Here is an 18,139-nt window from a genome sequence, read left to right as displayed (position 1 = left end):
ACCTTGTTGTCTTGGATTCTCCAGCATCTGCAGTTCCTACTATCTCTTAGTTCATTCATTTTCCTTTTCTCCACTTTTGGCAGAGGTTCAATCAGTCTCAGTCCTATTCCCTGAATCTCTTCCTGATTCTCCTCACCTCTGTGCACACTCCACAGCCACCTCAGAACTCAGATATCTCTTTAAGTACCACACAAAGGTTGTTTGTTTCTTTTCAATGTTTAAGGCAGCATTTTGGAATTATACTTTTCCTGTGCATTCAAAATCTTTGACTTTTTATTATAAGTGGTTAGTTTGGATTAATCTATTTTATCTTCATTTTCTTTGAAATAAACTTCTGTTTTGTTATTAAAGCAGAGCCTGCAGTATTGCATGCTCATCATTCCGTGAGATATCACTTCATTGAAAGCAAAGCAAATAAAATTATTTTCTATCAAGCCAGGTTCCTGTCTGTGATCTGACTTGTCCAGGAATAACATGAACTGGGATCACAGCTCCTGCCAGGTCATTTTGAATAGATTTGAATCTATGAGTTTGTAAGAACTTGGTGTCTTGCATTTGTCACACATTTCTACTCATCTATCTGCCTCATCTGGCTTTCAATATGATTTGTGCAGCTGTATATATTTGCATTCAGGTTAGGACTCCTCTTCCATCAGCAAGCCTGCACTTAGCAAGCCTCACCCATTGACTCATTGGAGACACCTCACTCAAACTTCCGCTATATGCCTAGAGCAGTAAGGAGAAGGCAATTTATATTACGGATCAATTTCCATTAGGGTCAGTTCTATAAGGAGACAAGGTTCCCCCTGCCCAGAATCTGCCCCATTGTAAGTACAATCCAGATTGACACTCCCATTGACACACTGAGGATGTGTGCCATGCTAGAGATGCCATCTACTCGATCATACTTGAAACTGAGGCAACATAGATGTATGTAAAAGATCCTATGGCAATATTCAATGCAAAATAAGGGATTTCTTCACTGTGTCCTAGCCAATAATATCCTTCAAATAACATCACCAAAAAGACGATTTGGCCATTTGTCTCATTGCTGTTTGTGGGGCCTTGCTGTGTGCAAAGTTGGTGCATAAGCGTACAAAATAAAAGTGATTACATTTCCAAAATAATTCTATGGAAATCCTGATGTTCAAAGCTGTGTGCAAAGTTGGTGCATAAGCGTACAAAATAAAAGGGATTACATTTCCAAAATAATTCTATGGAAATCCTGATGTTCAAAGCTATGTATAAATGTAACTTTGTTCTTCTTTTTAGTTGCACCATGGTGGTAATTTCAAGTACCAGTAACAACCACAAATACACCTCGTGTATAATAGTAATTAAAAACTGAAAGAACTGCGGATGCTGTAAATCAGAAACAAAAATAGAAATTGCTGGAAAAGCTCAGCAGGTCTGGCAGCATCTGTGGGGAGAAATTAGAGTTGGCATTTTGTTAACTTTGATTTCTCCCCACAGATGCTGCTGGACTTGTTGAGCTTTCCCAGCAATTTCTGTTTTTGCTCCTGTGTAATAGTACCTGAAAAGGTTAACTGACTTTACAGGGAAAGTTCTGCCCATCAGGATTTGCAGGATTCTTCCTGGCAGGAGCTAACTAGGTCCTTGTGCATGTCTTACGAGTTCTGCACGTGCTCATTAGAGGGTGAACAGTGCTTCAGTGACTGTTAACTGTATGTAGCTGAAATAGTCATTTGTACATAATCTGAAGTTGAGGCTCATAGTTTCACAAGAGGCAATCCTGCACCTCAACTGCAATTCATCTAGTTACTAAGTAATGTTTAATAAACCTGTTTATTGTTCATCAAAATTGAGTCCAATGTCGACTGAAGAGTTCATGTGGGCATGCTTCCTCCACATGGTATCAAATTGAAGGCAGTGAATCTATAAAAGACATCTCAAATGGTTCAAGCAGAAACCACTGTAAACAAGAACACCCAAGACAATTTCTGGCTGGAGACTTCCTGGATATCAAGGAAGCTCAGTGATGGCCAAACCGCTTTTGAAATGTAGAACATACTGTTTACCTGCAGGTACTAAAGCTGATGGCCTGGAGCTACCAGGCGTGGGCTACATGCATGTTTACTCCCTCTAATAATAACAACCTGCATTTATAAAGAAACCATTAATGTAATAGATCATTCCAAGTATTGCCAAACAAAGTTGTATAAGGAAATGTTAGAAATGAATACAGAAAATGATGGAAATTCTCAGCAGACCTGGCAGCATCTGTGGAGCAATGAAGTACACTAACATTGAGGTTAATGACTTTTTGTCAGGACACTGATGAAAGGTCATCAACCTGAAAAGTTACCACCTCTACTCTCTCTCAGATGTTACCAGATCTGCTGAGCATTGCCGGCATTTTCTGTTTCTCAGTCAGATTTCCAATTATTTCCAAATTTCCAATTGGTATTACAATTTTGTGTGAAGGAAGTGTTACGATAGTTAACTAAGCCTGGCTGAAGATGTGGGTTTTAAGGGACATCTTAAGTAACATTTCGTCTTTTTTGTACCCATAACTGTAAACATAGCATTGCCAACAAGGAGGGTGTACACGACAAACATGGGGACAAAGCTGTTCTTGAAATGTTACTCCTCGCTGGAGGACTGATTATTTTCCACCTTCCTACAGATTTGGCACTGCCATCAATACCAGACGCATATCTGTGGCAATGTTGCAAGGCAAGTGCAGCACAAGTTGATCCTTTAGCTGCAAGGGAGAAAAAGCAAGGTTCTATTTGTATGCATATTGATGTCCAAAAATCTTTGGTTCAGTGGGAAAGGTGGCTGTGAAGGTCTCCTTAACAGTAACATGAGGAGGGAGGAAGGTGAAGGAAGAAGAGAAGGACAAAGGACATAGCTGGTGGGAGGGTGCCGACTTTCAGTGATGGGAGGCTACCTTGGACAATGCCAGGAGGTCAGTCCATTTGCTCCTGGCATGGCTGTTAGCTGACTGGCTATTGATCACAGCAAAGACATCAGCAAAGGGGCAGTAACAGGAGCGTGAATACTGCATTCCCAAAAGGAAATATCGCACTTGCGCTTCACAAAACTAAGACATTGAGAAAGTAAACCTGATGGCGCAGACCATCCAATGGGAAGACAGTTGTTGCAGTAGTATAGACTGGAATTACACCTTGGGATCATGCGGACGTCCCAATTCAGCTGGCATTATGGGAATTGCTTGGGAAGTTGAGACTTCTGATGGGCAATTATTTAGCATCTGGAACCTTCTGAAAAAGTCCCCAACTCAGAGTCGCAGGTCAAAAAATTTGGATTGTTTCAACTGACTGACCTGAACAGTTAGCCAAGAAAGGTTAGAGGAATTAAAACCTCCTCTAATCCTTTAGTAACTATTAAATTTAATTCCCCAACTCACCACTGGTCATCTCCCACATTCCCTGGGAAACTCATATCCTCCTAGACCCTAATTCCCACCACCTCCACCCTATCATCCTGACCCAAGCCTTGATAATAAGATACAGAAGAAGTAGGCCATTCAGCACATCAAGTTTTCCCCATTATTCAATTAGATCATGGGTGACCTGATAATCTTCGACTTCACTCTCCTACTTTTTCCCCATGGACTCGACACCTTGACCTGATCCCATGGACCTGACATCCTAAATCCTGGACACAACACACCTCCAGCCCAATTCCCAATCCTCCCAGACTTGATAGCTACCACATCCCTATCCTGCCATTGCACTTCTCTGACTCACAACTCCCATCCACTATCACTCCCTCCCCTGAAAACTCCAAAGACCCAACACCCACACGCCCCCCCCCCCCCCCCCCCCGCCCCCCCCCCCCCCTCCATCCCACCAACCCCACCACCCCGAGTTCCATCTGATGTTGCATCTGTTTGGGTCCACTACTGTATGAATGGATTTTCATCAATTCCATGTTAGAAATTCCCTCCATGTGGGCTCCAAACTTGGTGCAAACCCTGTGCCAAACTGATGTCGGTCTCCTCTGAGTTCCCTGGCACTGATTTTGAGTTTTCTAAGTACTGTGTTGTATTTACCCATTTGTGTTCTTCCCAAGACTACTCCATCAAAATGTTCATCTCAGTCCTCTGCAGTTGCTGGGCAACAAAGGCAGACTTTGCCAGCAATGTTCACATTCAATTAGTGAGTAAAAGAAAGACCTTGACCTCTAGTCAGCTAACAGTCTGATGTCAATGAAGAGCATAGTTAACAATGGTCTCAGGGAGCAATGATACAAATGAGCATTCAACATAAACTTGGCCCAGTGCTCGCACTACATTGAAAGGTGCTCGTTAAGCAATGGTACAACCCTGTACGCATTTCCAGAAACAGAAAATAGGAGCAGGAGTAGGTCTTCAGTCCAGCAAGCCCATTCTATCATTCAAGTTGCTCATTACGTATCTTCTATCTCAATGGTCCCATTCTCTCCTCACACCTTGAGATGTTTAACTTCTAGAAATCTTTTTTTTCCCTTTTTAAATATATTCAGTGACTTGGCCATCACAGCCTTCTGTTATAGCGAATGCCACAGGTTGCCCACTCTCTGGGTGAAGAAATGTCTCCCAGACCAGTTCAAAATGGCTGACTGCATACTTGGGACCAGGGATCCCTGGATGGGGGACACATCAACCCCGCATCCAGCCATACATTTTATATATTCCAATGAGATTTCCTCTCAATCTCCTAAACTCCAGTGAATACAGTTCCAGTCATAGAGTCATAGAATCATACAGCATGGAAACAAACACTTTGGTCCAACTCTTCCATGTTGACCAGACATCCCAATCTACCTAGTCCTATTTGCTTGTGTTTGACCTATATCACTCTAAACCTTACCTATTCATATATCTACCCAGATGCCTTTTAAATGTTGTAATTGTACTCACCTCCACCACTTCCTCTGGCAGCTCATTCCATACACGCATCAACATCTGCATGAAAATGTTAAACCCCCAGCTCCTTTTTAAATCTTTCCCCTCTCATTTTAAACCTACGTCCTTGAGTTTTGGACTCCCCCACCCTAAGAAAAAGACCTTGACTGTTCACCTATCCATGCCCCTCATTATTTTACAAACTTTTATAAGGTCACTCCTCAGCCTCTGACACTCCAGGGAAAAATAAGCCCCAGCCCATTCAGCCTCTCCCTATACCTCAAACCTTGCAACTCTGGCAACATCCTTGTAAAGCTTTTCTGAACTGTCTCAAGTTTAACAACATCCTTCCTACAGAAGGGCAAACAGAATCGTCCGTAGTATTCCAAAAGTGGCCTAACCAATGTCTAGTATAGCTGCAACATGACCTCCCAACTCCTATACTCGATGTACTGACCAATGAAGGCAAACATGCCAAATGCTTTCTTCACCACCCTGTCTACCTGCGACTCCACTTTCAAAGAACTATAAACCTTCACCCCTCGGTCTCTTTGTTCAGCAACAGGCCCCAAGGCCCTACCATTAAGTCCTGCCCTGATCTGCCTTTCTGAAACGCAGCACCTCATATTTATCTAAATTAAACTCCATCCGCCACTCGTCAGCCCATTTGCTCATCTGATCAAGCTCCTGTTGTACTCGAAAATAATATTCTTCACTGTTCATTACACCACCTATTTTGGTATAATCTCCAAACTTACTAACCATACCTACTTTATTCACATCCAAATCATTTACATATATGATGAGAAGCAGTGAACCCAGCACTGAGTTTTGTGGCACACCACTGGTCACAGGCCTCCAGTCCAAAAAACTTACCCCCCACCACCACCCTCTGTCTCCTACCTTCAAGCTTAAAATTCCCTACCATTACAACCCTAATTTTCTCACAGATTTCTAAGATCTCCCTACATATTTGTTTCTCAATTTCCCACTGACTATTGGGGATCCTATAATACAATCCCAATAAGGTGATCATCCATTTCTTATTTTTAAGTTCCATGCATATAACTTCACTGGACAATATCCCAGGAATATCCTTCCAAAGTACAGCCTTAATGTTCTCCTTAACCAAAAATGCCACTCCCCCTCCTCTCTTACCTCTCTGTCCATCATTCCTATAGCATATATACCCCAGAACATTAAGCCTCAAGTCCTGTTCATGCCTGAGCCATGTTTCTGTAATAGCTATGATCCCCTCCCATAATCCCAACCATGCCTTGAGTTCATCTGCCTTACCCGTCAGGCTTCGTGCAATGAAGTAAATGCAGTTTAATTTATTGGTCTTACCCTATTCTCTGCCAAGCTGTTGTCTGCCTTGACCATTAGACTTGCTCCTGTTATCTACTGTATCAGCCTCAGCCTTTTCTCTTTTCTCTTTTCTCACTAGCACTTTGGTTCCCACCATCAACACACCATCGCGCTCCCCACCCCACCCCAATTTACTGGTTTAAAGCCTCCTGAGTAGCACTGGCAAATTTCTCCACAAGGATATTGGGGACACCTTCCAGTTCACGTGGAACCTCTCCCCCTCGTACAGATCATTTCTACCCCTGAAGAGATCCCAATGATCCAAAGAAAGTGAAGCTATGCCCCCTCCACCAGCTCCTCAGCCATGCATTCATCTGCTCTATCCTCCTATTCCTACTCTCAGTAGCACATGGCATTGGTGGTAGTCCAGACCTACTTTTTAACCTCCTGCTTAGTTTCTTATATTCTGTCTGCAGAACCTCATCCCTTTCCCTACCTATGTCATTGGTACCAATGTGTATAACCTCCTGCTGGTCACTCTGCCCTTTCAGAATATGCTGCACAATCTCCAAGACATCCTTGACTGTGGCACTAGGGAGGCAACGCACCATCCCGATGCTTCGCTGACAATCGCAGAAATGTCTGTCTGTGCCCCAGACTACATACCATAACCGTCATTATGGTACAGCCAGTCAAGATTCTAGAAACCTAGGTGTCAGTCTTATACTCCCTTGAGAAGTCATACCTCCCTATGGTATCCAAAACGGCATACCTCTTTGAGATGAGGATAACCACAGGAGACTCCTGCACTACCTGGCTTTCTCTCCTACCATTCCTATTGGTCAACCATCTGCCAGACTATATCTGTGGTGTCTCCACCTTCCTGAGACTGCCATCCATCTTGCTCCTTGCTCTTGTAAACTCCTTATTGCCTCTAACTGCCACTCCAAACAATCCATGCAGTCAGATAGGATTTGCAACCAAACTCACTTCCTGCAGACGTAGTCTCCAGGAACATTCAAAACGTCCCTGATCTCCCATATCTGACAGGAAGAGCACATTATCCTATTAAAAATCAGTTCTGCCTCTTTAACGATCTACAGACCCAGAAATTATCTAAAAGCAAACATAACACACTTTCATCAAAACGTAGTGTTAGCACAATCTTACTGCTCAAAAACATTGAGCTGGGATAACTTAATACCAATTCTTAATATTAAAAGTCAATCAAGAGACAGATCACAGTATAAACTTAAAAAGAGACACCCTCACCGTACCCACTACTAGAGACTTGCAACACAAAACAGATTAAGATTTAAATGTTTTATAAGTCTTTAAAATCAAACACTTAGTTGATAAGGCTCAAAAACCAAAGGTCATCCTCTTCTGTAGCTCCAGGCACTAATCCCTCCTAGCAGGACAAACCTGCTATCCCAGAAATCAGTCTGGTGAGCCTTCACTCCACTCCTGCTACGGCAAGTGTATCTTTTCTTAGGTAAAGGAGGCCAAAACTGCACACATTATTCTAGATGTGGTCTCAACAAAGCTGCAGTTAAGACCTCCTTGCTCTTGTACTTCAATCCTCTTTCAATGAAAACCAACATAGTATTCATCTTCCCAACTGCTTGCTTTCAATGATCAGGTTATCCAGTTAACTCCTAAAAATCACTTCTTTGAAATGTGCCATGGATCTTTCACACTTACCTGAGCAGACAGTCGAAGCCCTGGTTTAAGGCCTCAACTAAATGACAGATTCACTGACAATGTAGCACTGCCAGCTTAGAGACGATCAAGGCAGGAGTGGGGCCTGAACCTATGACATTCTCACTGTCTCTGTTGTACTCTACCTGAAGAGCAGTCATCCTAGCAGACACAGTCTGGGCAGATTCGACATCATTCCCATGGTCTCGGACATCCTGCTTGTGACGCTCCCGCACAACATATTCATACGTACTTAATTTGTTGAACACTGGAAAAGTACAGGAATGAAATTCAGCTCATGTACTCTTGATAAAAAGGTTCTTCAAGTAAGAAGATTTGCCAATCAGTCTAATTGTCACAGCATCCACAGCCTTTTGGCAGAACATATTCCAGCTTTCTGCTATCCAAAGTCCAGAAACACACTTTCTGATTTCCCTCCTGATTGGCCTGGCTCTAACTTGAAGATTATTTTCCCTTGTTCTTGATTCCTAATCAGAGGAAGCACTTTTCCTGTATCAATCTTATCAAAATTCTTTAACATACTTAAAAAGCAATCCCAAGATATTTTGCCAATGGTGATTAATGCAATGGAGGGAAAGGCAGGAGGAGCAAAGTTTTGAACAGAGTTAATAGAATCGCTACAGTGTGGAAGCAGGCCATTCGGGCCATTGAGTCCAAACTAACTCTCTGAAGAGCATCCCACCCAGACCCAACCCCTGTAACCCTGTGGTTCCCAAGGCTAATCCACCTAGCCTGCACATCCCTGGACGTTATGGGCAATTTAGCATGGCCAATCCACCTAACCTACACATCTTTTGGACTGTGGGAGGAAACCAGAGCACCCGGAGGAAACCCATGCAGACACTTGGAGAATGTGAAGACTCCACACAGTCACCTGAGGCTGGAATCGAACTTGGGTCCCTGGCACTGTGAGGCAACAGTACTAACCACAGAGACACCATGTGTCCCCAGGTATGAGGGGTGAAAAATGGGGATAATTGACTCTAGAGATAAGAAAAGCTTGGGAGAACGTTTTTAAGTGGCTGATGTAGATGAGGTATGGATGGGCAATATTTGGAAAGCTTTCAGCCAGCTTTCCCTTCTCCATAGAACACAGTCACTAAGCCACTCTGTTTCATCGACATACTCCTTCAACACCCTGTACTGATGCAATTTGAAAGCCAGAATCCTCTCAAAGCGGGACATTGGTGTAAGAATTGGCCAACACAGCACTCGCTTTACAGGGATAAAATGGGTGCCACTTCCTTCCAATTACACCCCACCCCCAGCCTAGCAAATGCTCACCCAAGGGGACTGCCAGTGACTCGGCACAGCAACCTGAAATTCAAATCTCTGTTCTTTCCCTCAGAAACAAATCTGGTAACAATTGGAAATGATAAATGAAAGGGTTTTGGCTCCCTTTGACTCACACAGATAAATGTGAAAGCCCAACAGATGACCAAGTAACATCAGTGAAGCGAGACTGAGGATAATGGTGATTCCTGCTATGACTGAAATTCCAGCTAGTGTTGTCTCCACGGGAGCAATGGGCAAAAATACCAGCCACGTGTTGTTTCCACGTACATCTGTGCAGGGAAAAAAAACAATGTAATGACATCCCATTCCCAAACCAGATACTCCAAATCCAAAATATCTGCCTGAATAATTTGTCCAACAAGACAGTCTATGATCGGCTTCAAGGCAAGGTTGCTGAGATGCAATTAGTTTTGCGGCTTGTCTAATTCTGTCCTTGCATCTTTGTTCTGTAGTGAGAGCCAAGTTTCAGGATGTTCTAAACTGTGCAGTTCTGAGGAAGGGTACTGGACCCCAAACATGAGCACTGATTTTTTCTTCACAGATGCTGCCAGGCCTACTGAGCTTCCAGCAACTTCTGTTTTTGTTCCTGATTTAGAGCATCTGCAGTTCTTTCGGTTTTTGTTCTACACAGTATTCTTGTTTCTGTCTCACATCCTCTGATCTGTGTGCTAATCTAGTTAACAATATAGACTTTGTTTGGGATCTAGCAATGGCAAATTGCATTTATGTTGCATCTTTAACACAGTAAAAATATCCCAGGTGCTTCTCTGGTGCCTTCTCGAACAAAATTTGATGTTGAGTTATATAAGATGGTATTGGGACAGGTGAACAAAACATTGGTCAACGGATTAGGTACATAATAGGCATCTTAAGAACCATGCGCAGCAATAGGCAAGTCAGCTCCTTGAGCCTGCTCAGTCATTTAATACAATCATGGCTGATCTCATCTTGGCCACACACACACACACACACACACACACACACACCTCTGCCTGTCTCTCTCCCTCTTCACCTTGAGAGGAATCCTGGTATGTCACACCCAAACAGAATCAGGAAAACCTCAACTAGAAAGACTTAAAAGGAAGAATTAACAAGAGAAATACATCCTAACCTTCTCTCAACAGGAAGCCATCTCCTGCCAACACATTTGTCTTTACCCTGTCAAGGATATACAAACAAAAAGGTCAAAAGGAGATTTAACCTTAGTCTGGGTGTCTTAATGGTCTGGCCTACTAATGTGTAGACCAGTGTGCCATGAAAGCCATGTCTTTGAGAACTGCCATTAAACACCTCTGCACTGCAGTTAAAAAAATGGAAATGATTTTCTTACTCTGGTTGAATAAAAGAAAGGAAGCCAATTTTTTCCCCTTTCACCAGGATCTTAACAATTTGGAGAGTCCCAGCTGAAACCACAACAAAAGGGGGAACCTTGCGACGCACTGGTTGTCAATAGATATGCCTAGGGAATGTGATAGCAGATTGAGGGGTCATGGTGTTATGCTGTTGCATGGGGGCAGATGGGTAGGAATGAATGGTGGGTGACAAAAGGACAATATAGAAAGTTGAACCAATGTTCAGTGAACAGCTGTGGGGCTTCGAACTGGCCTGCCTTGGCATCCACATTCCTCTGACACTGCCTTGGAAGTTGGCAAATCTTAGGCCTGCCTGTCTCCATCGTCAGGAGATGGAAGAAAGGTTTATATGGGCAGAGATGATGGGCTTGGGTTTCCCAAAGATAGCCTCACACATGTTTGCTGAACCCAAGACAAAAATCAAACCTGAGGAACCTGTTTTTGTCCTTGCTCTCCAGGGTGATTCTAGAGTCCTGGTGATTTTAGCACGGTTCTGAGAGTTTGGCTAGGGCTTTATTTGGGTAAGTTAGACCTTGCAATGGATAGTTATACTGTTACGAGGTAGAAATATTCAGCAGCTTCAAGATCACCTTTACTGTTAGCAGCCTTTAATTTCTAGATTTTAAAACATAATGCTAACATGCTTAATTTTAAACTACAAACAATATAACAGTCCGTAAAATACTGGAATTGCAACAACAAGCCCTGACTCCCATGCCTAGTATCACCTATTTCATCAGAAACATTGCAGGAAGACTGAACTGGGAATCAGAATGTGACACCTATGCCCCTCTGTACGGAACAAAATTTGAAAAAAAAACATTTAGTGTGGTGAAACGCAGCAAGGCACTTAGCAGGGGCACTGTCAGACTAAATTTGATGCCAAGTCAATTAAAGAGGTAATAGAGAAGATAAGCAATCGTTTGATAAAGATAGATTATAAGGAGCAACAAGAGAGGGAAAGAACTGGACAGCAGGACAGGTTATAGAGAGAATTCCAGAGCTTTATGCCTTGCCAGCTAATGCCATGACTTCCATTGGAGGAATGACAAATAAAAATGGTAGAAACAAGACTTTTCTTCTTCTTTGTAAAACTGTCATGTTCCGGTGAGCATGAACCTCAGCTTAAACCTGAGGCACTTACTTTCAAACTGAGGAGCCGTGCGAAGTTCTTCTGGATTAATGAACTGCTGGATGAAAACATAAAGGATAACGAGCACAATCATCAGGATACCGAGAACAGCTGACACCACAGTGTGGAAGAAAAACCTTAAGAGATTTGGAAAGAAAGGAGTGTTAGACATGGTGAATTAAAAACTTTAAAGCTTGATTATGTTTAACTTAACTGACGGGGACCAACAGGTTGCAATTCATCAGAACATTGTACACAGTAAGAAGCTGCATTTGTATAGCATCCTCATGACTTCAGAACGACCCAAAGCTCTAAGTCCAGAGAAATACTCTATTGTAGAATGCTGAATCACAGAATAGTTGAAGGCATTTGGCCAGTCAGGTCAGTGACAGCTCTCTGCTGCAGCAATATAGTTATTCCCACTTCACTGTTCTTTCCCATATCCTAACAAATTGTTTCTGTTCAGGTTCTTAGCCTTCTGAAAGCCACGATTGGATCAGCCTTCATCAAAATCTCAGGGAGTGAATTCCAAGCCGTTACCACTTCCTGCAGGAAAAGGTTTTTCCTCATGTCACCTTTGGTTGTTTTGCTATTGACCTTAAATTAAACTGTCTTTTGACCCTTCACCAAAGGGGACAATTTCTCACCACCTATTCTGTTTAGATTCCTCAGGAGTTTAAAGGAGCTTATCAAATCTTTAAATCTCTTCTTCTCCAAGAAGCACAATTCCTGTTTCTCCAGTGTATCCATGTAAAGAAATCCTTCCTCCTTGGAATCATTCTTGTAAATCTTTTCTGAATCCTCTCTAAAGCCTTCACATACTTCCAAAAGTGCAGTGCCCAAATCGGAAACAATACTCAAATTGAATCCAGTGTTTTATAAAGGTCTATCGTAACTTGCTTGCTTTTGTACTCTAAAGTCAATGACTCATTTTTTTAATGACTTTTTCAAATTGCCACTTTCTCATGTTTCTCCTGTATCCCCTGATATCCTTTATTTCATATTGTTTCTCCTTATTCTTCCTTGCAAAGTGTATCACTTTCCACTTCATGTATTAAATTGCATCTTTCATGTGTCTCCCCTTTCCACCAGTCTTCCCTTTTCACCAGCCTGTATCCTCATGAAATCCACTACCATCCTCCTCAAAGTTCATGATGTTTCTAAGTTTTGCGGCATTTGCAAATGTTGTATTTGCAATGCAATCATCCTGGTGCTGATCACTGGAGAACTCAAAATCAATCCAAAAGCAATCATTCGTCATTTTCCTTCATTGTCTATCACTTAGACAAATCTGTATCCATGCTGCCACTTTTACTCCATGGGTTTGAATGGGTTCAACTTTGCTGGCAAACCTATTATGTGACGCCTAGTCAAGCACATTTTGAAAGTCCATGTACACCACATAAACTATCTCACCTTCAGTGACCCTGTCTGTTACAGAAAAGACAATCAAGTTAGGTAAATTCAAGGTTGAGATTTTCCAATTTTCAGATAGTCATTTCTGCAGGGCAGATGGGAGTTGCACATTGGAACACTACAGAATCTATAGGAACTGCATCACATTTTAAAGATTTTGATGTCCAAATTGCCAGTGCCTGGAGCCCTCCAAAAGTATTCAATCACAGAATTTGGAGAGTTCTGCTACAAGTAAGTAAATAGTTACTCAGGAAGAGTTAAATTATTAACTATTCGATCTCTTTGGTAATTACTAAACAGATCCCCGGCTTACTGCACACACCCCAATTACACCTCCCTCAAACCCTTTAAATCCCCAAAACCTGACCTGACAACTCCCTCTCCCTATCTCCAGGACAAGTCACAGCCCGGGACTCACGGGGATCCAATAGCTACCTCTATGGCTGGGACCCAATGCCTCCCTTCTACCGAGCATTCCCTTTATGCCCAGAATCCAGCTCCCTCTGTTGCTGGACCTGACACCCTCCTCTATGCCTAGGTCACAACACCTCACCACTACACCTGAGACACCCCACCACTGCCACTGACGCTGTCACTACAGACTAACACTGAGAGTGGAACAGAGTCATCCTCATCTGTGAGGGACCGCCAATTCATAATGATGATTACCTCCAGGCTCTACGAGCTACTCTTCTAGCATGAGGCCTACATCCTAACATGCAAGACAAGGACACAACATCCCTATCCCACTTCTGCCCTGGGATCCAGTATACTCCTCTCTCCGTGACCCGCCACACTGCAACTGGACCCGACACCGCTGCCCCATCAACGCCCACAGCCTGACATCCTCTCTACACCCAGGATACAACAGTCCCTCTTCACCCAGAACTTGACAACCCCCATTATACCACTGGGACTGGTACCCATGTCCCCTTCAGACCCAACTTGCCCTTCTACCCCCTCCACACCAACTTCCAAGAGGACAATACTGGGAGGCTGCCAACATTAGGCAAGGCTGTGGTGGAATCTGACATCAAGTTGTTGGCAGCCAGAAACTACTGTTAGTGACTGAATAGGGAGGTGATCATTGCAAAGGACACAGTCTTGCACCGATGTGGCTACTGCAGGCTCTGGAGCAGGTAGTGGTCATGGGAAAGGGTGGGTGGGGCACTGGTGAGGCAGTGCGCTCCTTTCGCTGTTTTTGCTTGGCATCCTTTATTTGTGCGATGGCAAGTCTCCAGGTGCTCAACGCATTCCCAGTTACTCCTCCTCCACGTTGGACGGTCTTGGGCTAGTGATTCCCAAGTGTCTGTGGAATGCCACACTTCGCCAGTGAGGCCTTGAGGGAATCACTGTAGTCTGTCCTCAGGGGGCTTGCCTGCTGTTTCACAGTCGGGAGTAGAGCACCTGCTTGGGGAGTCTCATGTCGGTCGTGTGGAAGACCTGCCCAGCTAATTTCAGCTGACCAAGGGTGGTCAGTGCCTTGCTGCTGGGTTGGTTGGCCTGGTCGAGGACGTTGATATGGGTGTGTCTTCCTTCCCAGTGGATTCACAGGATGTTGGTGTTGATAATACGGACAGAGGTTTCAGTAGCACACAAATTGTTACAAGGTCGAAGGTGGGAAGATCTACACAGTTTAGGTGATGGACACGGTCAATTAAAGTTTCTTTCACTTATTTGCATTTAGGCCAAAATGAGGGCATCTGTAAATGTCAGAGTATAATTGCTGAGGGAAAACATCTTTAATGAATTACACAAAAGTGACTCAAAAGGAAACAATTGTTACTCACCAAACCTCATGAAACACAGTCTGTCCTGTAAATAAGCATTTCACTGCTACCTTGGCAACAGTTACATATAAATTGGAATGTTCATGTCTTTACCCTGGCCCTGTTGTGCAGTTAACCATTAACTACATCTGGCTCTCAAGCACAACAGCAATGCAAATAGCGCCGTTCTGAAACTACCCACAGTTAATAGATTAAATATGAGTCACAAATCTAATTAGAGAACTTGCTTTAAAATCCGACATAAATAACTACGACCTGACCGCAAGGTAACATTATCTTTTTAAACAGATGTTTACAAAAAAGGAATTTTTAATACTTGTTCATGCGATGCTGGCAGCACTGGCTAGACCAGCATTAATTTTCCATCCCTCACTGCCCTGCACAAGGTGATGGTGAACTGCCTTCTTGAACCATTGAAGTCCTTGGAGTGTAGGGCCATGCACTGTGATGTTAGGATTGGTCGTCCAGGATTTTGATCCAGTGAGTGTGACGGGATAGGAATTTGGTCTCAACCTAGGATCTGATATGGCTGGGAGGAGAACTTGCAGGTGGTAGCGCTCCCATGCACTGGCTGCCCTTGTCCTTGTAGGTGGTAGAGGTCACAGGTTTGAAAGGTGCTCCTTAAGCTCCATTGGTGAATCACTGCAGTGCATCTTGTAGTTTGTACACATTGCTGCCACCGACCACAGTCCTGAATAGAGTGAATGCTGAAAGTGGTGGATGGGGTGCCAATCAAGCTGGCTGCTTTGTCCTGGATGGTGCTGAGTTTCTCAAGTGTCGTTGGAGCTGTGTTAAGTGGAAGGTATTCCATTACAATTCTGACCTCTGCTTTGTAAATGGTGGGCAGGCATTGGGGGAGACAGAAGGTAAATTACTTAGCGCGGGTATTTTAGTCTCTTCCTGCCCTTGTAGCCACAGTATTTATATGGCCAGTCCAGTTTAGGTTGGGTCAATGATAACCCTTCAGAACAGTGGGGGATTCAGCAATGGTAATACTACTGGACATCAGGGGATGACGGTGAGATTCTTTCATAAAATGGATATCAAATGGACATTATATTGTCATGGTTTAATGAAACATTCCACAAGTATAAAATTTGTTTTCTAGGGCCAGTAGTGGTTATGAAATTTGCATACCATTAATAACTTAGTTCCACCTCATTCAACAAGGTGCAACCTCTTCAAGTATTTCTACAATGGAATTAATTACATAAAAAGGAAAGTTGTCTTCAGTTCTGTGATGATGGCAGACTAGGTGGACTTTGGCAGCACACCCTGTAAATAAATGTAAAATTGTTGACAGCAATAACTGAATTTCTATTTTAGCCCCACACATACAAACTATATAAGTTGCTGTCAGTTTCAGCGGAGTAGTGATGGTCATTCCTACCCCAAAATCCAGCTCAATGAAAAAGAAAGCACTTTCACTTGTAGTCATGCTCATCTGCTGACTCCTTCAACTAGCTAACTAGCATTTTGTTATAAATCAGAAGAGCTGTAAGTAAATTCTTGAATGCCATACCAGTAGTTTCTCCCTCCTACACAGTTGTTCAGCCACTTGCAATGATGATCAAAATCAGAAATGCACTTGTTACAAGTGCTACAATGTTTGGCTTTCACTCCCCTGAAAAGAGAAAGCAAAAAGAAAGACTCATTCAGCACATGGCTGTGTGGACTAATGAGGGACAACGTGACTGACTTTATATTGGAACAGTGATTAATAAGAAATTGTTCATTCTATACAATGAATGTCTGGAATGATCTGCTGGATGGGGTTTTTAAAGGCAACACGCTGGATGTTATAATGGAAGTGTGTCTGCAATTTACATTGCCATCTCCCAAATTACAAATATACCTTGACTAATTGAAAAACTGAAGGTTTCAAACTGAATCTAGTAAGTGGATTCCTGTATGGGCTTCATAACTGGATGTCTTTCAATTAGAACAAACAAGCCTAAAATCAGATCTGAAAGGAGATATTAACAATTACCAGGGGTTGAGATAAATTAACAGCAACTATGAGATTAGCCAAGCGCAAGAGACAGAAGTTTAAAATAATCATTGAAAAGAGGGTTTAGGAGAAAAACAGGGGACAGGTCCGACAATGAGGTGCCATACTAGAAATGGAAGCAAAATCTATAAGTAAATTTTAAAAGATAATTACTTTAATATTTGTAAAAAGGGCACAGTGATGGGAAGATATGGACATTTAGAGAGCAAGTATTAGCTATAATATATGCCCTTCTTCTGTGCTATTAAATGTTATGAAATATTTGAGTAGCAGGCTAATGGGATAAAATTCAAGGGGCTGAATGGCCATGTTTCAGTATTGATTTCATGTAACGCGCTGATTGAGATACCAATCTCCAAAACGATATTAATTGCAAACCTTCAGGGCTGCTGACGTCTTCACAGGTTTTCAACTACATTTAAAGCTGATTTGTCACTGATGGTCACAGTACTCCCAGTCTTTGGCAGTACAAGAAAAAAATCATACCAGGCTTTTAATTCTGAATCACTGCTCACTGAATTGTACTGCAAAGCACAGGTGCATGGACGTTGTTGGGAACAAGCTCAAACTAAGCTGTGGTTTACTTAGAATTAACAGCACAGAAGTAGATCTTTTGGGCCAACTAATCTATGATGATGTTAATTTTCCAAACAAGTGTCTCCCCAACCTACTTCATCGAACTGGATTAACATACATTTTTACTCATTTTTTCCTTTGCATTGGTATCGAGATTTTTCCTAAACATATCAATACTAGTTGCTGCAACTACTCCTCGTATTCTTTCACAGTCAGTGGGCATCACTGGCTGAGTCAGCATTTAACGCCCATCCCTAATTACCCCTTGAGAAGGTGATGGTGAGCTGCTTTGTTGAACCGCTGCAGTCCCTGTGTTGAAGGGAGGCCCACAATGCCCTTACAGAGGGAGTTCCAGGATTTTGACCCAGCAACAGAGAAGGCGAGAAATTTCCAGGTTGGGCATGGTGAGTGGCTTGGAGGGGAACTTGCAGATGGTGGTATTCCCATGCATCTGCTGCCGTTGTGGTGGCATATTCCACATTCTAACCAGACACTGTGTCAAGGGGTTTCTTCTTAACTTCTGATTGGATGCATTAGCGATTAGTTCATACTTCTAATTTTAGTTCGCCTACCAGTGGAAATATATTCGGCAGTCTGGCTTTTATGGACTCTGCCAGCATATTTGATGATGAACTGCTCACAAAATAAGGTAGGTGCTCT

The 18,139-nt window shown here is 42.8% G+C and overlaps 1 protein-coding gene across 3 annotated transcripts in view; it reads right to left on the bottom strand.

Annotated features, from left to right (window-relative positions):
- The window catches only part of zdhhc11 (zinc finger DHHC-type containing 11), a 112,114-nt gene that overhangs the window by 13,116 nt on the left and 80,859 nt on the right, over positions 1–18,139 (bottom strand). For all 3 annotated transcript variants that reach the window (XM_048616997.1, XM_048616991.1, XM_020523265.2), the window contains exons 4-7: positions 16,415–16,516; positions 11,699–11,823; positions 9,316–9,471; positions 8,032–8,153 (exon numbers count right to left, since the gene is read on the bottom strand). In XM_048616997.1, the coding sequence (XP_048472954.1) occupies positions 8,032–8,153; positions 9,316–9,471; positions 11,699–11,823; positions 16,415–16,516 (505 nt within the window). The remainder of the gene's footprint in view (positions 1–8,031; positions 8,154–9,315; positions 9,472–11,698; positions 11,824–16,414; positions 16,517–18,139) is intronic.

This window comes from Rhincodon typus, chromosome 2 (assembly GCF_021869965.1).
Source record: "Rhincodon typus isolate 14 chromosome 2, sRhiTyp1.1, whole genome shotgun sequence".
Classification (NCBI taxonomy): Eukaryota; Metazoa; Chordata; class Chondrichthyes; order Orectolobiformes; family Rhincodontidae; genus Rhincodon; species Rhincodon typus.
This window is presented reverse-complemented; position numbering and strand designations above follow the sequence as displayed.